Source organism: Scleropages formosus, chromosome 1, assembly GCF_900964775.1.
Source record: "Scleropages formosus chromosome 1, fSclFor1.1, whole genome shotgun sequence".
Lineage (NCBI taxonomy): Eukaryota > Metazoa > Chordata > Actinopteri > Osteoglossiformes > Osteoglossidae > Scleropages > Scleropages formosus.
Window position 1 is genome coordinate 9,606,956 of NC_041806.1, and position 26,468 is coordinate 9,633,423.

Genomic DNA, 26,468 nt, shown 5'->3' on the forward strand with positions numbered 1-26,468 from the left:
TATCATTACTGATAAAGTGGACTTATAATGTGTTCAGCTGTAGCCCATAGTAATAAGCAAAATTGGTGGAGGTGTTTATGCTCCAGGTGATTCTTGATGAAAGACGCAATGCTTCTGTGTTGCTACGCGTGGGAAAGAATTCTAGGAAATATAACCCATAAACTTTGTGTAGGTTATTGTGTTGCAATACAAACAGAAATCCTGAGACAAGGTGTCATATTTAGTAATTTAGCGCTATGCCTCAGAGTGAAAACCACCCAACACAAGCAAAGAAAGGTATGATAGGATGGTAAGTTATTAATCCCAGCAGGGGAATTCACAAGAACATTTATACAACCCTTGGACTGCTTGAGCGGTTACACTGCAAGAGGGGGGCGGAACTCAGGGACAGTGTAATATAATATACACCACTTTTTTTTTTTTTCTTTTTTTTTAAAGGGGAATGTTGTTATCAGTATTACCATATAACAGGAAGCAGTATGGGTGCTTGTGACACAGCGGGGCATTTCAAGTTCAGGCATGTGACCAGACATCAGGTAGCTGGACTTAGTATACATTTAACTAATTCCCTATTTACAAAGCTAAGCAAATGTTTTGTTCGTAAGTAATAAAACAAACTTGAAATGGCTTTTCAGAACTTTAACCACAACTAGCAGCAATGGAACCAAAATATAAAAGCAAAAATCTGACTGAATTCCTTGTAATAACTCCTCTAAATGTGAACATTTTCCCACATTCTCTTGACTCAACTTTATAATAGAATCTTTTGATAAGCTGCACCTGGTACTTGCTGACCCTTTAACAGGCTGTCCTGAGCTGCAGCTGTCGATCTGAGCAGGGTTTCCCCAGTGCTCTTTAACTTTTTTTCGTATCAAATCGATAAGGAGATTGTGAAAGAACCGGTGAGGGTGAAAGGTGATGTAAAGAAAGGCTAATGTATGAAGTAACTTCCTGATGCCTGGTCACATGCCTGAAACAGTCATTTTGACAGGTCCTCTGGGGATACCAGCAGGCTTATTATTATGTTGTTAGTGAGACGAGTTTTCCCTTGTAGTCTTCATATGTTTCGAATTAGGGGAAAGCGAGCCATTGGGATGTGCTGTGCGCTTGGTCCTCATGGTGAGCTCAGGGAGTGCTCTCATTTGCTGGAGTGGCTGGTTCACTTGTGCCCTGCTCTGGTCCGCAGGCGTTTATGTAATGCTGATCCCGGATAAGGATGATGTCCAATAGTGAAACGACCAGAAAACATCAGCTTGTTTACTCCGGCCAGAAGGTTCTGGAAGTTCCGAAACAGGCAACCAAATGCCACGTTCCATCCCTGACGCACATAAGGACACATTCACCGGCATGCATTTTCTTATAGTTCCATAGAAGTCATCTTGATGGACACATTGGCACATCTCCTGAATCCTCATAGGGCCTTATATTGGAAACGTGCCCCAGACTAACACTTCACACTTGCACGCACTTTCTTCCCTCCTTCACTCCTTCCCTGCCTTGTTCTTCCTCCTCCATCTCTATCCTATCTGTGGGTTGTGATCCATGTCCTCCTCCTCCTCCTCCATTCAAACTGCTGCATGTAACTCTTATGTTCCCCTGCTGCCCCTGTGTTCACCACAGCGTCTTACGAAGTACCGTGTGCACCACATGAGCATCTGTCTGGTTCCGCAGCTCTCCTGACTACTCTTCATGATCATCTCCATGGTGCATTACTCCTTTCTTTTTTCTGTGTCCTTGCTGTGTCTCTTGCTTTTATTTAACACTGCTCTCCATTGCTGCTGTACTATGTGCTGTGTGTGTAGAATGTGAGCAGTATTTGTGTGGTTGTTGGTGCCGTGTTTAGCCTTTGCCAGTTGGGAGGGCAGACGGAGGGGTAAAAGGATAGTGGATAAGTGAATAAAATTTATTTGCTCTTGAACGATCTACTTCAGTGAAGTCAGTGTAAGACATTCCCCTTACTTATTGCGTGTGCACCAGAAAGGAGGCGCACCCTACATAAGGATATTATTCATGCCAAAAATGTCAAAGCTAACAGTCTTTTATTTATGTTAACATGAACAGTGTAAATGAACACACCATTGAGGTCACCATTGCTCATTGTCTGCATCTACATTATTTCTGTTGTAGAAAAACTATGAAATGGCAGGATGAATGTATTGTTATCGATTATCTTTTACTGCTTAAGATGTAATATAAGGCTGTTAACATGATATTTTCCTTGGCCATATCACTATGACACTTTACATTGCATACATGTTTAAGTGTAGTTGTGAATAATAGTATAAAACAGTCCCAACAAGTGTTAGAATCAGACTCTGTTACAGAGACCTTGATAGCTGTTAGACAAGACAGGCAGAGAGAGGGCTCTTATTTAGAGAACCAGGGGACATCACGAGAGAGTGACGTAAGGGTTAGCAGGCAACTCCTTGCAAGTGCAAGACTGTCAGATGTAGTGGCAAGACAAGACACACTGTCACACCACATGGCAGCCTGCCCTACAAACTGCCCAGGGCCTGGTATGCCATCACGTGCCTGCAGAGGACCTCACTGTACAGATTAGGGCTCAAGATACAAATCTCAATTCAGGGAACCATATGTGCCTGCAGCAAGGCCCAGGTGTCATCGTAGGAACTACTACGGACAGATTACTAGTCCACGGACAAGTTGCTTGTTTAAGTGTCTAAACCTAGCTGTTAATTCTCATGCTGCCATTACACTGTCTGCTGCGCACAATGTATACGCACATTGTACATTTAAAGATGAGTGACGACATCTGCAAGAATTTATCTGCACAGAAGAGCTATGGTCTTTATACAGCCCGCTTTATAGAAGAATAGAATGCAGCCATGCATGCAGGTGCAGAGAAGAAATGGTCATATATGCTTTTGGTACTTGAACGTGTTACACTGTCTCCGCTCCTGGCGTACCCAGTTCCTTACAGTGTCCCTGATAATTTGACTTAATTTCTGCCGCTGGTGTCAAAACCCGGCTTAAACACTTTTGAAATAGTTGATTCCCTTTATATTCGATCTACTTTTACATTGGAATACATTTGATATACATAAAATGAACAGGGCCTTGATACGTTAGCCCATTTTAAAGCTTTTAATTCGAGGAAGGCTGAATTGTAGTCAGACAACTGGATGTAATTGTGCTGCTAAGCACACAATTTATGAAGAGGGTATTCCGTTTCTATAGTGATAAAAGATACCACTCAGATAATATCTCTGCTATGCAGAGGCACAAATGGTTCTGTTGTGCAGAGTATGGGCAAGCAGCCTGGATTTGTGATTTCATGAAGCTGCCTGGGTTTATTCCACTTATTCTGCTTCCCTTTTCCTTTAATACCTGTATAGATCTCCACCTACGTGATTGATTTTAATAGGTTTTTAAGCTGTTTATATGTAGACCACATCCCCCTTAGTCTAATTGACTAATACCTTTACTAACTTCATGCATTTATCATTAACACTGCATGTACTGACAACCTGTTTTGCTGAGTTTTTTTTTTTTTTTTTTTTTTTTTTTTTAAAAATTCTGCCAGGCAAAACTTAAAACATACATTTTGGTATTTTGAGTAGCTTCACAAACCCAGAGATGCAGGGGCTTTCATTCCACTTGGGTGGGTTACTGATGATAGCGTAGCCAGTCTGGGCTAGCAGTGCCTGCCAGCTCCCTCTGTGTCCTGTAGGTGTCACTGTGCCTCATCTGCGCTCTCTCTTCCCGCTGCTGTTAGCCATGCTGCTGCTGACGCATGTCTGTTATGTGCCTAGCTGTATTTGTCGTCTGCTCCTTTTTATTTTCTTTCTTGACTTTATTTTTTCTCTCTCTCTCTTCCTCTACCTCTATCTCTATCTTTCTTTCTCTGTGTCAGGTCACCTCCTAATTCCACCTCTACTACTACTTCTACTACTACTACTCGTACCAATCGTAGTACCACCACAACTACTACTGCTACTGCTACTACTACTACTACCTCCCTCCACACCAGTCTGACAGCTAACAGCCACTCGACTCACCATCAGTACTGCTGCCCTTCTCGGCTGCTCCTGCCCCAGCCCTGCGCCCTGCCCACTGCCAGGCACTCGGATCAGGCAAGGTAAGGGCCAGAGCCATCCACCAGAATCTCAGTCCTTCACTCCGCCCCTCCCCCCCACTTCTACCACCGTCACCCCCATGATTCACTGCCCCCCCCCGTTGGAGACCACCCCCATTGAACACCTTGATGCTATAGTGAGACAGGGTAAGGGTCATGACCCCAAACCCCCTGCTTACCGTCCCACGATCAGCCTTTACAACCAGATACTCCTTTGATGGATGTCCTGTTGAGGTCTCTCTTCCTTAATGTAGAGAACTGCACTCAGAGCTGTAATATACATAAAGCAACTGGATCAATATCCTTAGTTGATATAATCACTGATTTGACTCTCCCAGAACTGCCTGCCTGCCTCCTGCCATATCCTGATCACTGTGCTCTTGGACATCCCTGAACCTGAAGCTTAACCCCCTTGTTTCTTTTCACACTGTTACACATGCAAAGACAGACTGATTGTGACTATTCCTGAAACATTTATAGCAACAGAGGTCCTCAAACAGCTCTAGCCCTTGCACACAAAAACACAGGAACATGCAACTGCCTTCAGCATGGTGGTCGACAGCTGCTTGCTCACTCTCTCTCACTGCCACCTTTAACACTCATAGTCAGCAGTTAGTCGTTGAACCTGTCATAGAAGCAGCTTGGCAGACATTCTGATTGTATCAGCACAGATTAAGTACTTTCACCTGGCGAGAGATCAGTTTGTTGCAACACACACAAGGATATGGGTCTGAGGGCTGTAGCTATAGTTACTTCGGCCTGTCCTCAATGATGGACCCCTCTGAGCTAAGGTCTTCACAAGGAGATGAGCCATTTTGTGGGCTGTAGTCCCTTTGACGTGGCGTCTGTGTGGCATACATCATAGAGTAATGATGGAGCCCTGGTGCTGACCTTGGCACTCTGTCTTGGCAAGCTGTCAGGGGTCTTGGGCTGCAGGCAGAGCAGTAGTTTTACACTGCTGTCAGAGCTACAACAGGTCCTTCTACCTGTCAGGTCCAAAGTGCACTGTTAGCCTCAGTGCACTCTTGCAACACTTCCCACATTTACTGGACAGGTGACATTTTCACACCTCTTCGCTCCCGAACACATTCCAGCAACAGCATGCTCACTGAGGTAATGACCAGCATACATACACTAACCCTCTCTCCATGTGTATAGCCACGTCTGAGTTGTCCACTGTTAAAGATCCATTCTTGCAGTCCCTTTTCTTGCATCTCCTGTACAGTTTGCTGCTGCTGTTGATGTTTTGGCAAATGTTTTCTCTCTGCCTGTGCCTTTGTCTCTCTTGCATGCATTGCTCTTTGTTGCACATTTTTAACCCTCCTTTGGCACTAAAACTAAATTACAAAAAAAATGAGGAATGATTGTATTGTATTTAAATCACAGCAAAAAGTAAGTGTAGCATAAGAAACGTGCAGGAGTTGAGGTTTCAAGCTCATTGTTACTTCAGTGGAATTCAGGACAGAACAGAGAACAACAGAATAAAAACTGTCTTAGTCAAATGCCTAAAGTCCACATTTCATTGAATGTCTGTTTAAGCATTTTCAACCATAGCACAATGATGTATGATGAAATTTTAGTTGACATTAGGTAAATAAGCTTAATATAATTACATTATTTACCCTATATATGTTACATTACATCATTCAAGTTTAAAAACATTCTTCTTAAAGGCCTAAACCCAGATGTTTGTGGCATGATGGAGCATCTTTCATTTATTTGTTTAAATGTTTGTTTATACGTCACAATTATTCTTACTAATTAATACTTATCTAAGACATGATATTGTTACAGGGACATTGTTTTTTTTTTTTTTTTTTTTTGAGAGTATCTAGTCCACCCAATAAATCTGAGGAATGACACTTTCCATAAGAGATAAGTGAATTGTTACACAGGCCTTTCCCATAAACACAAGACCGAAAGCTGCACTCCAAGCCTGACATCTGGTGGAAAGCAGCTGCAACAACTCTAAGTATTATTTTATCATGCTAAAATGTATCATGTGTTATAAAAAACTTAACGACTGCAACTTGTTTTAGGAAAAACTTTAGAAATAATCAAGGCATTGGCACAGCAATCTAATAAATATCATAGTTTGACTTTGTCATAATGAAGTGAATTCTGGGAAGCCTGCTTAAACTGATGAAAGCTTTTGAAGCATAAAATGTTGCAGACACGTTGAAGGCTTTCTATGTAGACTTCATCATGAGAGACAAGTCACAGAAGGTTTGAACTCTATATAAAGGAATTGTTTACAAATTTGCTGGAATACATAAAATTTTTATATTTCTTGGTGTAGACCTATCCAACGAATTTATATCTAATCAGTTTACAGTAAAAGGTGAGAACAGTAACCACAGACACCTTAGGTCATAACTCAGCAGATCTCCAGCAGATGCACTTTTCTTCGCTTAGCAATGGAGACTAAAAACCTTTCACTTTACTCTTCTGTACCTCATCTCCATTAGCTCACTCTTTTTCTGTCTGCTCCTCTTTCTTTTTTCCCCTCTTCCCACCCTGTATTCCTGTCTCACATGCTTTCTGTCTCTCTACCCATCCCTATATCTCTCTCAGAGAAGTGGAAGATGATGACATCGCCCATCAGTTCTGTTGCCCTGCCTCCGAATGCAGTAGCCCCTCCTCTAGGTAACCTGCAGATCAGGTGGCCCCCTCCCCCACTGTCATGTCACTCCTATTCTGCAACCAGTCACCATGTGGGGTTACTGTTGGCCGCAGCCCACAGCTATGAACCGGAGAAAACAAATGCAATCACTGCATTGAGCACTATGAACGGACAGCAACTCTGAGATTGCAGAAATCTACGATGGAAACGGATTTTACTCTGTCCCAACTGCATACTTCTTTGTAGTAGCATGTTGACTGCAGCCTCGCTTTCTTTCTCAAATGGATGATACAAACTCTAATTTTCTTTTGTGCAGTTTAAAGTGTTTTACTATGGATCTTTGAAGTCTGCCATAAGAACGACTGGAATAAGGAACATGGCTGTTGTGATAACTGAAGGGTTGTTTTACTGTAGGTGTGCAGGGAAGGCAGTGAGGAGGTGCTGGGCTGAGGACTGGTACAGGTGAAAATCACTGAAGGATATTGCTTCTTTTTTCTCCTTTGTCCTTTCCAACTTGTCATTTTCTCTTTCCTCTGTATCACTAGAGCCCGCTGCCTTTTCAAGTTAAATATAGTTATGTTTCTTGCAACTGTCTTCACACAGAAAACAGTCCAGCACTCCTTCCATTTTCCAGCTAATGACAAAGTCATGAGGGCACCGCTTTATTTGGTGCTTTTGCAGTAGGACAGTCCTTTGCTTCTCACAGCATGAACAAAAACATACAGGTTAATTACCAGGTAACATACTGGTAAAGTATTTTCTTTTTCTAAAAATAACCTTTCTTCATATGAATGTGATGAAACACAGTGAAAGATGTTCACTTTGAAAAATGAAAATAAGGAAAATGTCACTTACTGAGTTAATGGAATAGTTGACCTCTTTCTCACATAAGTGGGGCGCAAAATATTACATAGCTACAAAAAATAAATCGGTATAATTTTTATCCATCATCAGGCAGAATCATCTGATTTTACCAGTGATTTTTTTTTTTTTTTTGCATTTTAAAAAAATGTAGCTATCAAAAGAATGTTGCCTCTTACTGAAGTCAGATTTACTAACCCTAATAACATTGAGTGCGTTAGTGTTACCTTTAATTTGTACATCACTCAGCACAAGGTTTATTTGGCAAAACTACTGAATTTCTCCCATGGCCCTTCCACCTCTGATTGGACTTCCTCTACCCTTGTCTTCTGCTCTGGGGTTCCTCTGACTCCAGCAATGTACATAAGGTTACAACAAAGCTTTGATACACTAGTACACACTATCAAACATCTCCCTTGAAATCGATCTCGGAAAACAACTTTCTTATACTGTTACTATTATTACTGGTTTTTAAATTAATTATAATAGTATTAGTAGTAACAATAATTTACTAGTTGCATTTGCTAGTCACATGCTGATATATAAGGCTTAAGCCGCCAGAACTTTTCCTACACGTGAGATTGTGTTCAGAATGCCATAGTACAGTAAGAACTTGTTTCAGGCATTGATTTCTGTCCTGTTTAAAAGATTTGCCAGATGATCCGCTTCACAACTGGACCAGATGCACCTTACTTTGTAATTCATGTTTCTGTTTATTTGTTCAACTTACTTTTAATTTGTGGAGCATATTCTAGTTTTCAAAAAAGAATTTGCAGGCGTTTATACACACATAAGACTCTGTTATGGTCCTGACAGACTAACAGATAAAATATATTTTCCTAATGAAGGAGATGTTTGGATCCCGAAGAGAGAGAGTTTGGTATTTTTGCTTGTTGGTAAGATAATGAGTGACAGGTGCATGATTGACATACATTATTATTGTTAACAAAATCTCTGCAATATATTTTTTTTAAGAATTATTAGTAGTGCATAACCTAAATTTTAAAGTCATATAATGTTTTTTTTTCCTATTGTGGACAAGATGCTAGAAGGAGGGAGTTGGTTCCAGAGATACGGGCTGCCCCTGTGACACACTGACAGGCAGAATGTCATTACAGATGTACACAAGTGTGCTACATGGGGGATGTATGAAACAAGACTAGTGTATTAACTGAAGTTAAGCTGCATGTCATGTTTGTTAATGCCTTCCATCCATAGCTTCTCTTAACTCAATTATAATTATTTTTGATAAGAACACCTGAGTTTGAGGTGAGTTTGTCGTCTCACGTTTTGAAATGAGAAGGAAACACGGCCTTACTGAACCGTGAAAGGAACGCAGAGAGCCGTCTGTGCCAGTCAGGGAACCTGACGCAGTCCTTGTGAGGTCAGCTCCAATGGCCCTGTCACTAGCTCTCAATAGAGTATTTTATTATTATTATTTTCTTATTTATTTTTTATAAATCAAGTTTACGTCATTTCAATTTCTTTAATTTTAAAACGGCTTTACTTGTAATGCTGCTTTCAAAAGCATTTTTGGGGAGGATGCTGACGTATACCATACACTGCGTGAGAAACACACTGACATATATAGTAGGAGAAGGGCGTGGGTACATGTCACAGTGCTTGTGTGTATAATAGGTAGATGCTGCTACATGTGACAGTAATGCTGGTATTGCAAGAGAATCACCAAAAGACTACTGATCAGTCCCATACACATGTACAGCCCTGCTTTCTACATAAAAGCTATGCCTCCCAGGAACCCTGCTTCAATTTCTTGTGACCCATACATGCAAGTGTTCCAGAATGTGAGACAAAGGGACCCACTTTATTGGCAGGCTGAGTCGTGACCGGGAATTGTGTGCTTAAGGTAAAGAGAGATAGACGGGGGCCATCCTAAGCAGGAGTAAGGCGGCTGACGGCCTCCATGCATCATCCCTAATTTCCTGCTTGTGCTGTGAACATCAGGTCTTGCTCTAGTGTACAGAAGAATCTTCTGGGGAAGAAAACATAAAGTTTGTTCAATGGCAATGGAAATTGTATGGATCTGCAAGACTATTTTAAATATATGGCTTATGAACTAAAATAAGAATGTTAAATGTACTGATGACAGCAGTTAATGAAGATCATGAAGATATTCAAATAAATGATTCTACTCAAATGCAATGCTCTTTGTCAAGTGTTAAACTGTTTTACTCAAAGGCATAAACTATGATTCTTGACTACATACTTGTGTGTGTTTGTGTGTGACAGGTGGGGAATCTGTGTTTATTTGAATTGCAAAGATGAACTGATTTCTTTGTGCCTAATACAGTGTACAGTAAAAGACCTAAAACTGGGAAAGTGCACAGGAAATAAATGCTTTAATACCTGTAATACAAGGAGGGCAGTGCTAAGTACGTTAATCTTTCGTATAAGGATGGATGGTGTTTTCTTCTTGTAATGATTCAATCTTTGATTCAGTGTTATCATCGGAAATAAACTGGAATTTTTGTGGTAATAAAGCAGAGCAATTTGCAAATGGACCATGTGATGGACTGCAGGATGACAGATGAAGACTGGTGATTCGTGTGTGTGGGAAGGCTTATAAAAGCAGCCTGGTCTCCTGGATGACAAGGTCATGGAAAGAGATAATTTGATTAAAGTCTTAGTGAAGGGGAACAAGAAAAGATAGACTGTTGGGAAGTGGGGGATGGGAGACTGAGAGGAAGTGGTTTTTTTTTTAATTCGACAGTAGGACCGGCATTAGCCATATCTGCAATACAAAAGGAACCGAAAAGGTCACGGAATCATTCGTTGCAGTGTTTACCCAATTTCACTGGTTTTCATCGGCATGGAATTAAGACATGACTGAGAGTTCTAATTTTCCGGGGAAGATCCATCAGGATGACTGAACCGTGTAACGTGGGCATGCGCTGCATGTAAATGTGTCGTCGCTGCTTTTCAAAAATCCACAGTTCTACGGATGTTCACATTCCATTACCAGTACTACACATGCAAGAAGTTGTACGTGTGCCCTGAACTGAGTCCGCAGCTCGGAGGACTTGTGCGATCTTCTCGTTGTGACAAATTTAGTTCCCATGTCATATGAAGTGGATTTACAGGTGAGATACATTTAACCCGTGTTCAGTGGCGCACACATAGAGAGATTAGAGTGTGTGTGTATGCTATGTGTGATGGTGAAGAATTTAGAATTGAACCTTATAATTTAACTGACTGGCGTGAAAGTCCTTGTAAAGCTTCATTTTTATCTCAATGCTGTGTTTGGAATGCAGTTTTCTTGATGTTTTGGAAACACAAAATGACCAAATAAAAGACCGAATAACTATACAGTGAAGTATACTACGGTTTACTGGAAGTAAGCCTCATACATAGAGTATATGTACTTTTTAATATGAAGCAGCAGTGTATTGTTAGAGCTGTTGGAATTGAAAGTACCTGGCTTTGAATCCCTACTCCTGGTGTAGTGCCCTTGAGCATAGTACTTACCCTAAATTGATACAGTAAAAATTGAATAGCTCCATAAATGTATGTGTCAGTGTAAGTAACCTGGTGTACAATGAAATCACTGTGGAGAAAAGCTAAATGAGTAAATGCTGTTACCCTAAAATGAATCCTACGAAAACAGAAATGTATGTGCCAAAATGTGCTTCAGGTATTCAGTCACATTTCTCTTTTTGCCTGCACAAAATACTTGGACTTCCTTGGAATTCCTTTGTTTTGGCCATTCTCTTTTGCTTGCCTAGCAAAGTGAAATACGCAGGTTTTAGCTCTTTGAATTCTAAGCGTTTGCAGCTGCTGTCCGTGCGTCTGCTTGACAGGCACGGAGTGCAGCTCCCCGGCTGACTGCTGGGTTAATGTGCGGACACTGAGACGTGGGAAGAGAGGCATCCGGTAGATCCGTCGTGCATTATGTGTGCAGGCCTTCCGTTGCCTGGGCTTCCGAAATAAGGAATTGCTGCATCGGCACTCATTCCAGGGGTATGGTGTCACAGTGCAGGTAAATGCCCTAGTGTGAAATCCACAACCCTGGTTCATGATAACCCGCATTTACAGAGGCGGCAACAGTCACCGCCCTCCCTGTCCTGATCCTCTGACAGCTGAAGGAAAAGTCACATGAGGCTTATACTTGTCAGCGGCAGCCGCTTAAACGCGCAGGGGCAGGCAGAAGGTGCAGCATTTGCCGCTTCAGTACAAACACACCTGGCACCAGCTTGTCTGTATAAGTTTTTAGTTGAAGCTGACAGTGTTTGTTTTGAAAAGTTGGATTGCGGCGGCGTCTCCCGCGCACTCCCCACCCGTGTCGCCGTACCCCTGGGCAGCAGCCATCGCTCTCACCGTGAGACAGATTGGGAGAAAGTGCGGTGTGTTTTGTGCTAGCATTGGCAACCGCATGCTATTATCGTGCTGGCAGCAAATCCCGTCAGGACCCCGGCAGGAGGGGTGTGGGGGTGGAGGCCGAAAGAGCGACGCGGTCCCAGGGCTCGAAGCCAGCGCCTGGCGACGTTTGATTTCAAGGTGTGCGTCGAGATGCTTTAGCCACGAACATGGAGCGTGCAGATCTCAACAAGCTCACTGGGAGCCCAAAGGACATGCTGCTGGGTTTAAAATAGCTCATGTAGGAGTTTTCTTTCCTCAGCATTATTTTTTTATTTTTTTTTTTTTCCCTCAGCTACAGTGTACAGTGATGCTGGCAACTCGCATCAATACTGAATAGGCATTCCCCATGAAAAATGATCTTCATACTCTCGTCTCCCATTTCGCTGGAATTTGGTGCCGCTTGTTTTCTCTGAACGCGCCGCAGTACGTGTTTTTATTCCACGTAGAAGCGTGGGGATTTGACTGCTCACCCAGTGCCCACCCATACAGAGTTGTGTCGATAATATTGTCCCACTCACAAACTGGCTTATTGCATCATTCCAAACCTACATGGCCTGTAGCATCATCCTACACATAGTCACGCCTATCATCCCACGTAGCGACTCCCACGGTGGTGCTATTTAAGCCGGCAGCTCTGGTTTTCATCTGACTCAGCGTTTCTGCGGCCTTCCCGGTTTCTGCTTTTGCATCCAGCGAAATCCTTATCCCTCCCCCACACCTTGGCAGGATCCGCTTAGCCGGTAGATGAATATGTTGTTTACATTAAGAACTTCTCTGCCGACTGCGTAAAGCACCTCACCTCCTTTGTAGATATATGAGGAGAGCCGGTACCGTGGAGGACATGCTCGCAGACTTGTTAACTGAAGGTGGGGCCTCATTTTGTACTCTTGGGCCACGTAACTAATCTAAACTCACGCGCACACACAATGTCTACAACTGCCTGTCCCGAGCGGGGTTGCGGCAAACCGGAGCCTAACACGGCGCAAGGCTGGAGGACTTGAACCCCATACCCACCACGCAGCAGGCCTCGGCCAAGCCCGCCGTGCCGCCCCCGACCTTAACTGCTCCGCAGTAATATCTGGTTATAGAATGTGTGTTTTATATCGCTCAGCAACAACACTGCGATACCTTCGCCACGCACCCATTGAGTGACGCCCGAAGCCACTGCGAGCCAAAAGTCCTTTCAAAGCCGGAGCAAACCTGGAGAGGAGCCGTGTATCTGCGCGATACTTTTCCATTCGCGAACCCTTTGCGTAGGTATGTGTGCGCACGTGTGCGTATGTCACGTCGAGGTGAGTATCTAGCGCGTGCGTTCACGAGCACACCAGGCATGTGTTAGACTTGTCAAAGCAGTGAGTCAAGGGATGTATGTGTGTTTCAAGCACGTGAAGAATGCAGCTTTTCCACCCTATGACGGGGTGGGTGTGCGAAGGCGCGTTTGGTTATCAGGCCTAACCAGTCTGCGTGGTTTTCTCCTCCGGCAGCACCATGGTAAGACTTCCCTACAGCACCCTTTTCACCCGTTCGTCTCCCTGCTTGACGGCGAAGCTCCGGCATCGTCCACGTCCGGCCGCGGGCGGCGCGGAGAGGTTTGCCACGTCCGCTGTCCTGTTCCGCCCATGGGTGCCTCTTCAGTTTTTCAGCGTAACGCGGTTCCACGGCGAACAGCGATTTCGTTCGAGCGGGTGGCGCCACACGTATCAGGTGTTTGGTTTTGTTTGCGTAACACGTAGTCTCTAGGACATTCACGTACGCGTATTCCATCCTTTTTCATTTTCTCGTCTGCTGGCTCTTCAGATAAAATTTCTTCCTCCCGCACCTCCCGACTTTTATCGTCCCTCCTCGTCTACCTTGGGTTCGCTTACCCTTCCCAGCGTTACCGATGGTTTCGGAAGTACAGCTAATTCCGCCATAGCTGAGATCTGGCCAAACGTTGCCTGCTGCTTTAAGCTGCGAATTTAAAAATAATATAAATAAAATACCAGCTGCGTCTGAGATGCGCGAGGGTGCTCGTTAGTCTGCGAAACGTATAGAAGACGTGCTGGAATGAAACTAATTGAAATATTCGCCAAGGCCTTCCTTCGGCGAAAGCCTTTGAAGCGTGCGAGCGTGGCGCGTGCTGGTGAATGCGAGGCTCCGTGAATGCATGTGCGCGCGCTGCTGCTGTGCGGTAACATCAGCCTTCTTCCAGCGATTGACAGCGCATGGTCTCCGGCGGGAGGTGGGGAGAGAGGTGGGGCCACCCAATTATGACGAGGGAGCGCAAGAAGGAGAGGCCTACATATTTTCAAAGTGGAAAATTAAACGGCGAAGGTGTGAATGGGGAAAGGAGATACGAGGAAGGATTGTCGCGATTGGCGGCGTGACACTCGCTGGTAGAAAGGTGGGCGGAGGAGTCCGAGCAGCTGACATGAGAAGAGGGGTGTGTGCCGTTGAATTTGTGGCACCTGCGGTGAGAGGGAAGAATGTGGAGTGGAATGAAGGAGAGGAAATGGGATTGTAGAGGTGAAGGACAGAAAAGAAGGGGGGAGACCAGTGGGAACAACCAGCCTGGAGTTGTATGGATAGAGACGGTGAGGGATCATCTAGCGGACAGGGAGCTGCAGTGCTGTCGTGGATTAGTATGGGCGAGGGAAGGAAAACTGCGACGTTTAGCCTTTTAAGGTATTAGGATGAGGTAAAATACAGGTAACTTGAGATTTCAGGATTACGGAAAGAGAAACGAGTCAAACAAGCACCGAAGAGGAGGGCAACGGGTGAGGGGAAGCGAGGATGGAAGTGAGAAAAGTGGTGACTGTCTGAAGGATGGTGGGAATTTTCGCCTTTTTTCGGGATTTTTCCTGCAGCTGTCACTTCCTGTGGATTTTGCTGCGAAAACTTTCGTCCCAGAGGTAACTGTGACATCACTTCCTGGTCTTTGCCAAATGACTTTCTCTGGAAAGTGACTTGATCCTGAGCTTGATACTTGTGAATAGAACCTGAATGATGGGGTCTCGTTCCATTGACTCCTGCATTGTGGTTGTGTATGCGAGGGGACTGCGGTGTGGCACATGTATCTGTTTGGATTACTGTCCTCTTAGATTTAAAAACGTGGGATTTAATTCCAAAGGCTGCGATCAAATGAGCTATGATGGGAACAGAAGGTTGTGCAGCAGCGCAGTTAAAATGACAAAGGAGTGGCTTCTTTTGTAAATGCCCTCTAGTGTTGTACACCACAATGGGGACTTTTGTGAGTCACGCAAGCAGGTGTCTTCACATTTATGTGTCCCACACCGGTCTAGTACACGCTACAGGATGGGTGATGTGGCACATGTACACACCGTGAAGGCAATGTCGCGTGGCAGATCAGATGCACCATGCCTGGGTTTGCACACCCTGGGTGCACTCCTGAAATTTAATGACAGCGACCAGTATGGATATGGGGTAATATGGCCCTGAACTTGTACTGTCATTTTTCAAATGTGAATTTATCTTTTTCACCAAAATACTCTTTGAACTTTAACAAGAACCAATTTACACTGTTGCTCAGTGGATTGGGGGGACGGTTAAAGGAAGCGTTAATTTTCGTTTTTAAAATTAATCCTTCAAGTACAGTATTGAGAGTAAACCTTAAACGGGATTGCAGTCAAAGCGCTTCCGCACACAACGTGATTTTTAAGATGCAGTTATAGCAGTGCTTATTTTATGCACGTTCACCGGGATGTTTGTTCTGGTCACCTGATGAGGCACCTGATGTCATTTGATTTCCACACACCTTTCCTGTGTTTACAGGACAGCAAAAGGGAATAAGCTGAAAACATCAATACTGTACAATGTTTTGAATAACCTTGAAATGATCCTTGTCATCTCTCCGCAAAGCGAATACTCGGCTTACTTTTTATGCTTACCAACACAAAACCTGTTCGGTTCATATTTTATTTATAATCTGTTAAATTTAATAAAATGCTGCCGGTGTTGCACAGTTTGCACAGAATGCTTTTGTACAGTGTAAACTGTAATTCTAGTAGCGTTGCACACTGCTCTGGATATTTTATTGGATGACTAAGGCTATCATACAGGAGTTCCTGCATGCTACACAGTGATAAATGAGACCATTGTCTCAAACGAGCCTTTAAATGCCTAATACTCAGTGCCTTGAGAAGGTGTTGTGAGAAGACGTATCCTCCTTCCAGTGAGAAGAGGAGCAGAGTATTGATACTATAGGCATCTTTCCGACAGTGTGTGTCATTGTGTGGACATCGGTATACAAATGAGTTTCGTTTAGCACTGTACAGTAATGTTGCAGTTTTTTTTCTTTTTTTTAAATGTTGTAGATTTAAAAAAGAAATATAGAAGTCGGTTGGAATTAGTACATGTGAACATAGTGCTAAGATTTCTGTGGGGTTTTTATATTTATAGACTTGTTGTTGAAAGCAGAATTTTAATAAGTGTTTTGCATCTCATGCTTCTGTTTTCATTACTTGTGCTTCCTAATTTTGCCCTGAAGCATCAGCTCAGGCTCAAGTCATGTTAGAAAACAAGTTTTTGAAGCTATATAGTGCATGATGCTGAATATTACGCAGTATGGAAAATGAAATGCACAAGATTCAACTAGGACAGTTTCCTCTGTATCTTGAGAGAAATGCATGTAGTTTGGTTTACAGATATTTAGCATTTAAATTTGTCTATTTTAAATATAAGGTAACTATACTCTAAGAATATCTTTGTGTTTATGATCACTATGCTACTTTAAATCACACACACACACAGGCTGAAACCGCTTATCTCAAGTGGGGTCGCTGGAGCCTAACCCGGCAACACAGGATGCAAGGCTAAAAGGGGAAGGAACACACCCAGGACGGGACGCCAGTCTATTGCAAGGCACCCCAAGCAGGACTCGAACCCCAGACCTACCAGAAATCAGGATCTGGCCAAACCCGCTGTGCTACCACACCCCCCTGCTACTTTAAATGATAATGAAAGTTACTGCCACATATCAGTGAAAGATTGTGTTAGTCTCTGACTTTAGGGCTTGACCACTCTGAACATTTACTTATTTCTGAGGAATTTTTCAATCAGAATTTCTGTGCTAGGGTTCTGTGTTTTTTTTTTTTTTTTTGGAGTCTGTTCCAATGATGCCTCAGGCCTGGTTTCAGAACTCGTACCATTCAGATTTTGCATCCACAGTGCACTTTTATACCACACATCTTGCTTTGTTTGAACCAGAACAGGTAGTATATTGAAGTAACTAATTTGCTGAACAGCTATCAGATTTAAATCTATGATGCTACTGTAAGCAGGTTTGCGTCTTTATTCCTGTATAATCATACTAACAGTTTGCTGTGAAAATATGTTGTGTAGTATGATCGACACGGACTATTTACTCTGCATGTTCTCGGTGCCGTAACAGCTGAGATTCTTTATGCCGTTTCTCAGATTGCGCTACTTGCTTTATTGACCAGAAGTGGTTTATGTGCTTTGTCATGTCTCACATCTGATGTTACCCTGGTGCTATCTAAGGAGAGGGCACAGGACCCAAGGCTGGGACAGAAGAGGCCTTTCACCATGGTTTGCTATGAAAACAGCCTTTCACAGCCGAGATCCATGTCACAGGGCAGCGGTACAATTAATGAGGTGTACAGTAAGGCCCTGGTGTTAAGAGTGTTCTCTGACCTGTCATGCAGAGGCTTCAGAAGTGCAGGAGATGTGTCAAAGGTGCCACTGCTGGCAGGCAGGAGTAACATGTCAAAGACACATACATAGAGCAAATGTGAGCACACGGGGAGAACAAATCTGTTCAGTGAGAAAAGTATAGCAATCCTCTTTTACTTTCTAGTTTTTCCAATTGGGCATTTTATTTTATCCACTTCCTTATTCATTGCTGCTTCTTCTCCATCGGCCGCTCTCCCTCTGCCTCCTGTGGTGAGAAGCAATATATGTGTCACTGAAATGGATATGCTATCTTTTCATATGTACTTGAATTATCAAAAAAAAAATCCTGGCAACCAGAGCTGGAAAATGATTTTTAAAACATTCAGGACCATTTTACTATTGTTTGTGATCTACTGAATGAATTTTGATTTCTAAGTAATAATCGAAATTCTAACAGTTTAAAGACATTATCAAAAAATACAGTTGAAGTGGAACAAACGCATCATTTTAGTAAATACATGAGTGAAAAGAGAGAAACTATGACTTGAAATGCAATGTAAGTGTTATCGCTCTTGCCACTGAATTAGTAGGTCAGTTTAGTGTGGGATGCGCTTGTTTGACATTCTATTCGCACGCACACACACACACACATACACAAGAACAGTATACAGTGTTTCCATGTGTGATTCTGGATTTTAGTGCACGTTCTGTAAGATTATAAACATATTCCAGCCCCTCCTATTTCTATCTAAGCCCAGCGAGACAGTGTGAAACCTCGGTCACCACAGCAACACAGCTCTTGACTCCATCAGCTGCCTCCCCTCCCACACTGGTCTCCTAGCAACAGTCTCTTAGCAACCCTCTCCTCCCTTGCTCTTCCTTCCATTGTATCTGACTCTTCCTGCAGCTAAACTTGAGTGTTATAGTAACAAGAAGCGAGGGCAAAATGGAAGAGGGAGAGTTATAAAGGAAGGGAAAAGGAGTATGAGAAATGAGGAAATGGGAAGGTTATCAGAAGAGAGCAGTGGACAGTACAGTAGAGTGAAGCAGTGGGAATTGTTTGGAATAAATAATAGATGTTTGGCAAGGGCTGAATAAACAGGAGAAGAAAAAGGGGTTTTCTCTCCATTATTCATGAGCTGCATTCCCTCTCTGCTCTATGATTCTTTCTCTCTTTCCTCTCTCACGGTCTCCTTCTCTCTATTTCTCTCTCTGAATGTGTGTTTCTGGACACTATTCAAGCGGCCTCAGCTGCAGTGTTTAATGCAGTTGTATCTGTTCTGTCTAGCATTGTGTAGTGGTGTGCCATGCTGATCTTTTGAGCCCAGCGGGCCCACGTGCTCCACAATGCCTTTTATTATTTGGACTCAACTGGGAGAAGAAACCCTCCTAGCGCCTTAAAATCCCAGAATTGTCTGAAATTACAAGGTTGAAGATATGCTTATTTTATAAGTCAAGACACCACGCATTTTGTTGCAGTCATTAACCAAATGACTGACATTACTGAAATTCTGCTGCCTTCACTTTACTTGTCATCCGAATTTTGCCTTGTTCTGCAGGTTGGTCTATAAGAGTATCTGTGATGCTGTGTGTATAACACCTGAGTGAATACATGAGCATGGTTATACAGGATTTGTTGCCTTTATTTATAGGTAAATACTGTATGTCATTTACAAAACACCCCTAGAACTAGAAATAGAGGCCAATTATTATTTTCCATTTAGTTGGCTTTATTTTAACACCATGGTGATACTTAGCTTAGTCTTTACTATCAAAAAAACAGTAAGTATCACTGTGGTGACAAAAACAGTCAGAAAAATATTTATCTTTCTGGCTGTATAGTTTAGCTAATTCAACACTACATTGTGTAATTTAGGACATGCAACCATCTGTCAGCTAGAGTTGTAATGTGAGACGAGACATAGGCGAAGGACAAACACAAGAACTCATGATCACAACAGGAAAAGATCATAAGATAATGCCTCCAATGTATTTATTTTAATTGAATTCATGCTTATTAATAATGACTGACATTGACCTGCAATGTTAAAATTCTGCTCATCATTTGGTTTTTTTATGAGTAAGCATAGGCAGAAACATATCTGAAGATGGGTTTATTATTCATTTGGTCATTCTTTCATAATTGCTTGTCTAATATACAGTAGAGTCACGCTGGTCAAGAGCCTATGTCAGGAAAATAACGTTTGAGGTAGGGCATACCTTGGACATACCCTAGTGTATCAAACACTCACACATACACACAGGGGAATCGCACACATTCATTCACTCACTCTCACCAGTTCGCCCTAAAACACTTTGGACTATGGGACGAAACTGGAACAAAATTAGAAAACCATTGGAAACATAGGGAGAACATGCAAACTGCACACAGACTGAGCCAAATCTGAACCCAGAAGCTGTGAGGCATCAGCACTCTAATTTAATGATTATATGAAAATTAGACTGATGAATTCTGTATTTTAGTTATCGCTGCCATACATTAGCACAGATTTTTTCTTTTTGTCAATATACTGTAGTAGTTCTGGTACTTCAGTGACTGGATTCAAAAACATGGAAATTTCAGACTGGAGTAGTTTTTTTTTTTGCCTAAAATTGGGGATTACATAACTGCTTGCAGGTGAGGTTCTCTCATGTTCACCTAGCACAGGGGTGTAACAATATTGTTTTTGTTCTTCTATTGCTCTAATTGCTCTAGATTGTCACAAACGATTGTCACATATAATTTTTTTTATTGTTAACCACTTTGAGAAGCTGCTTTTAAATGTGCTATATAAAATAAACATTCCATTTCATTTTCTGTAGTCTCTTGTGAAATGCAAGTCATGGTGAATATTATTATTTTTATTACTTTAGATCTTGTTACTATTATCAATAACAAAGAGTGAGAAACATTTCTGAGAGGTGCTTGCAATGCCACTCTGTAGTTGGGCTATTTGCCTTGTGCACTGCTTGACGTCATCAAGGCTAATGTTTTGAATTGAAGTGTCTTTTCTCGTAAGTGTGAACTGGTAGCTTGTTAGGTGAATTTTAAGGTTCAGATTGATTACTTTTGATTATAAGCATGAATTCACATAAAATGAAGGTGTGTATTTGAGTGAAGCTTCCATCTGAGTTTTTTGAGAAGAGTAACTGACATGGGAAGAAAAAGAGTGCATAAGAAGTCATTGAAAACATCATGAAAGTAAAGGGATGGATATTTCAGCTAAGGCACACTTTGATGGGGACGCTTGAAACGGAAGAGAATGATGTTGGGTGGTGAGAACTAGCAGACGGCATGCGTATAATGCTGAGACTTGTAGTATTCTTTGGGAAAATCAAATGGGGGTTATGTGAAAAGGACCAAATTTGTCAACTCTTGAGGAACAGGTGGTGGACGGGTCCGTCGGGTGTCACACAGGGTAGGAGAAAGGAAGAGATGGAAGAGGTGCAGATACAACTCCATCTGATGATATCGCAATGAAAGGCTCTCAGATGCCGAGGAGGTAGAGTTTCAGAAGGTTCCAGTGCTCCCAGTGACCGAACACTGTGATATTTTCTGTTGGGGGACTGTGTGTGTCTGTGTGAACCATTGTGCACATGTTCAGGTATCCTTCTCCAACCTATTTGTAGCTTATTCAGTATTTAATGTGTTTTCAGTGATTTCTCTTTTCCTCCATCAAATGCAACCTACCCTTTATCCATTTCTGTCCTGCTTTTCTCTCATGGGTTTTGAAGTTACATGTGTCACTGTGACCCTGTGTGTTTGCAGTGTTCAAAATGTGCCACTGGCCCCATCCTGGTCTTGTGCACATAGTCTTTTTATGAGTGCCACACTGGTCTTCCCTTCATTGTTTTGGGAGTGGGGTAAAAATATTTTGATGCAAAGGATGGCATGTTTTTTTATAAAAAAAAAAAAAAAAAAAGTTTTCATAGCATGCATGACAGTAACATTTTATGTAGCATTAGCACAATAACTCAACTAGTTTGTATATTACAGTTCTGTTTGAAATATGTGGACTCATGTCTTAGTTTTAACATGAAACAGTTATTTAATGAGAAACAGTCGTTCTCATCTGACACGAATAGGTGTGTAATGATAATTCCATATTTTGGTTCAGAGGAAATCGTGTGTGCAGTAGAAACACACAAGTAGTGCAGGTGCAAAAATAAGTGAACCCCAAGTTGCACTGGTTAAATCAAGCAGGTAAATAGAATCGGGTGTGTAAATAATTGTTTTATAAGTGTAACATTTAGATGTTATGAATGTATTGTAATATTTCACCGTATGCAAGAGTGATGACCATTCCTACAGGGTTCACATACTTTGTAGCAGTGCTCTCCACTATATTAATACTGCTGCGACTGAGGTGAGGCCTTGGCCAGGTGGCCCTGCTGCATTTTTGGAACTTGTTCTGTGAATGAATGAATGAATAAATAAATAAATAAATGAACCTGTGTGTGGCTTCAACCCACTGATAAAGTGATATTCTGGTGTGAACTTTGTGGGGATTTGAAGCACTAACCCGTCGCTTTGAAAGCGCTAAGGTCAGGAGAGCAGCCGCTGCTGCATTGTACTGTATGGAGAAGTTGGAACAGCGCTGGCGGGAAGGTGTGAACACAGTCACACGGGCCCTGCGACGTCTTTATCCACCTGTACTGTTGGAATGCCGCGTGCAGCTGGACTGCGCGCGACCGTTCCACGCGGTACCACGCGGGGCTCGCGAAGGGTGAAGGAGGGGCGCTCGCAGCCGTGTTGTTGCCGCGACTGCTGTGTCACGCTGGCACGAGCAGCTCGGAGAGAGAGAGCGCGCGCGCGCGCGTGAGGGAGAGACTGAAAACAACACAACCGCTTTTCGAAGATCCCACAGGAAAAAAAAGGGAGGGAGGATACGGAGAAGCACTCGGAGATGGGGGGAAAAAATGAAAAAGGCGCCTCATCTTGGTTGGAAATCCCCCCCCATCGCTCTCGCCATTTTCGCTCGTTAACTCGTTAGAAATAGGAAATTACTAATTGGAAAGGAAAATGAGTCGATCGCGCGCCCCCCGTTGAATCCGCCCCACTTCCCAACTCGTGAGAAAGCCGGGGAATAATAACGGTAAGGAAAGCGGTGTGTGTTCGCGATAAAGGGGCTCGTCGACGATGTGGTGCATCAACTGCGCGTCGGAGAAGACCCCCGCCATCCTCCACAACAAGCTGGTGTACTGGTAAGGCAGCGTCCCTCCGCCGCTGTGCTCCTCTCCTCTCCTCTCCTCCCCCTGCAGCCGCCGCAGCCCGGTTCGCCAACCGGTTCGCCTACCTGTCCGCCACAGACTTGAGCCCCCAGTTCCCCGCGCTTCCCTCCGTAACACTCTCCGTACACTCCATCCACACTGACTCGTACTGGCCGCCTTTCGGAGGCTTTCCCCCCTCAACTTACTTTATGTTTTTACTATTTTTGCTGTAGGGAAGCTTCCGGCGTCATTATTCTTCTTGCGTATTAATGATAACAATTACTTCAAAAAAAAAAAAAAAAAAACTACATAACTGACGTGCTTACACACACAGCATTTACAGTTCTCCATGATGCTGGGGGTTTTAAGAATGCTGCGTAACAGCGCGCGCACACTTGAGCGAGGTGTGTGTCGTATGTCGCCAGCAAGCACGCGCTCGCTACTTGCACACCCTGTGAGGTGTGTGTTTGCTGTGGGCTCTTTCTTTCTCAGTGTCCTCCGTGAAATCCGTGACAGGGCTCGCAGGTAACCCACACAAGTGTGGCCCTGCTGCAGTCATACTCATACTGCTAAAACAGCAGTTGGTAAGTGTTTTAGTTCCAGACTTGTTGTTTACCCTTCAAAGGCAAACAAACAAAACAGAAGTTCAAGGGGGGAGTCATCATACACACCTTTCACATGTATGTGAAATAGACATGGTAAGTGATGGCCGCATGTCATGAGGTATCTGTTAGTGCGGAGCTGTCGTTTTTGCCCTGTAAAATTTTCATGACCCACGGTTTTTGGGGTCAGAAAGGATATGACCTCCTGAGATGCCTTCTGTGAGCATCTGTGTGGTGATGGGTTCTGTGGTCTCACATGGTGGGGGTCAAAACCCTAGGCAAGTGGTGCAGCAGGGTGGCATTTTCTGTGCACATTTCCACCACTTTACATTTATTCATTTAGCTGATGCTTTTCTCCAAAGTGGCTTACAATTATTTACCCATTTATACAGTTGGCTAATTCTACTGGAGCAATTTACTGGAGGTGGCAGCGCCTGGGTGATGCGAGAGGACATGGGTTCGATCCCCATTCAGTCTGTGTGGAGTTTGTGTGGGTTTCCTCCCACAGTCCAAAGACATGCTGTTCAGGTTCACCCATAGTGCTTGAGTGGTACAGAGACTGATTTACACTGATGTATGGATGAGTGACCCTTTGTAAGTAGTGTATCTAGCAGTGTAAGTCACCGTGGTGAATAAGGTTTGCGGGCTGATAACACTACAGAGAGTTCATTGGAAGTTGCTTCGGAGAAAAGCGTCTGCTAAATAAATAAATGTAATGTAAATTTAGGGTAAGTACCTTGATCAAGGGTACTACAGCCAGTGATGGGAGCTGAACCTGTGACCTTTTGGTCTAAGGGTAGCAGTTCTAACCACTATGCTACCAGCTGTCCCGCAGAACAGAATGATGGTGTTGGTGTAATGGCAGGTCCAGCTCATCCTGAGGGGAGCTGTTGCTGGACTGTGTAGTCATCCAGTTTCCTGAACTTCCAGTTGATAGGAGGTTTCATTCTGCGTGGACAAGAGCTCAGGAGTCTGAGCAGAGAAGAGTGACAGCTACCCGGCAGAGAAAGGGCTGTGTCACTGCAGCGGAACAAGCTCTGTATAATCCCAAACAGTACTGGCCCACTTTAGTTATAATACAAAAAAAAAAATCTGGAAATGTAGCTGCCTAAGCAGAGCCAAATGCTTTTGCCAACTGTTTTTATTTAATTAAGAGCCTTCAGAACTTGATTACCTTCTGAAAAATGGAAAAAAAAGCACTCTGGCTTTTAAAGCGATGTTTTGGTAATTTTAGTAGTTTTAATTTTAGTTTGAGTATTGCACTAATGTATGATATATACAAAAATTTCAGACAGCACCAACATAACCATTTGCTTTATTAAAACAGCGTAGGATCGGTTTGTATTTATATTTATCTGACGCTCTTCTCCAAAGCAACTTACACTGTTCAGCTACTTACAGGTATTTACCCATTTATGCAGCAGGGTAATTTTACTGGAACAATTTAGGGTAAGTACCACGCTCAAGGGTACCACAGCTGGAGGTGGAATTTGAACCTGCAGCCTTTCGGCTCAAAAGCAGCAGCTCTAACCATTACGCTACCAGCCACCCTGTGAGCTGTTTTTTTACAGTGAGACTTCATTTTAATTTTCCCTCTTCCTACTGTAACTGTTATTTCTGAAGCAGACCACTAGCTCACTTTACCTGCAGATTCCAAACCTCATCCCCCTACATTGCTGCCACCCTACACGTCTCCACTCCTGTCCTGCAGCAGGTCTTTGTCCGTTGTCATTTCTGAGCCCTTAAAGCTGGTGTGACCCTGTCAGCATCTTTGTATTTCTTACAACATGGACACAACATGAATATGGTATTTAATAATAAAAACAGGCCTTTACATTGGCAGGAAGCTTTCCTGCATTATTTTTTCTTACATCTACGTCATTGCTTTTTTCTCATGGCATTGAAGTGTTCCACGTTCCATGCGACAAGGAACCAATGAAATGAGAGCTGTTTAATTTCTTCAGATCCAAGATTCAGTCAAAATTAAAACTTGACATGTAACTAGTTGCCAGCAAATTGAACATTTAAAGGTGCACTGTTACTTGAGCAAGGTGCTTCAGTAACAAAAAATGTCTATGTAATTATATATAAAATATATATATGAATGGAAGAACTTACAGTGCCAGTTAAGAAACTAGAAGGTGTGACTTCAGTTTTGCTTATGTCCTTCCTCTCCAGTTTGCCAGATGCTCAGTCAGCGAACATGTCTGATATAATCAAGACAGACCCTTAGTGTCCAATAAATATTTAGCCATAGATTGCCACATTGTATTTAATGTACAGTAATTACTGCTGAAATGACATGCCACGGTTTGTTTTACTCTTGAAATAGAAACACTGGCTCTGTGTTTGCCTTAATTGTGTAGCGTGCCTCATGAGAGTGTGTAAGCACGCGTTGAAGTGCACTGTCCCACCCTGTGCACAGTAACAGTTGTTTTTGTTGACACTGAGCTGCCACAGGAATGTATTTTATTCAGCAGAGCAAGATCAATGACATTCTTCTCAATCTTTGCTTTCCTTTTCCTACATGTTTCCTCACACATGCTATTGGTTTTTCTTTCTGTCTCTCTGCCAACAGTTTTTTTTTTTTTTTTTTTTTTATGATGTCCAGTTTGGCAGCAGTAATCTGAACCATAGGCTTAAATCAGAACCTTAAAGTGTGTAAAAGGAAAGCACATCCTCTTTTTACGATTATATGCTGAAGAGCCATGAGAGAGATGTCATTAGATTCTATTTTTAAAAGTGTTAACTGTAAAATTTGTTTGTTAAAAAAAAAAAGAAAAAGGGCTATCACACATGGAAGATGTCAGTTCTCATATTTGCTGCAGTCTGAGAGGCTGCTTTGTTGTTGGGAAGGTAGTTTAAATCTTTTTGTTAATGCAGTGTTATGTCCTGGTGAGGGGTCATTCTCTAACACTGATACATTCTCACATGAAAAACATAATACATCTGGATTTCATGCATATTGGGAGTGGAGGGGAAAGAAGACTTTATCATGTTCTTAAACATTGAAGATTGTTTTTTTTTTTTTTTTTTTTGTCCACACTTAGTTGTTTTTCAAAGGCAA

General features: G+C 42.7%; 1 protein-coding gene across 5 annotated transcripts in view; it reads left to right on the top strand.

Moving 5' to 3' along the window:
• Positions 1–26,468, top strand: part of LOC108934819 (IQ motif and SEC7 domain-containing protein 2-like) — a 71,249-nt gene that overhangs the window by 24,872 nt on the left and 19,909 nt on the right. The window contains exon 1 of one of the 5 annotated variants that reach the window (XM_029257150.1): positions 13,424–13,448. The exons of 2 other annotated variants lie outside the window; for them this stretch is intronic. Coding sequence is in view for 2 of the 3 variants with exons in the window: in XM_029257144.1 (XP_029112977.1) it covers positions 14,763–14,848 (86 nt within the window). In the remaining variant the exon portion in view is untranslated. Of the gene's footprint in view, positions 1–13,423; positions 13,449–14,287; positions 14,849–21,805; positions 22,794–26,468 lie in introns of those variants that run through there. 2 more of the 5 variants (XM_029257144.1, XM_029257149.1) reach the window with 2 other exon arrangements.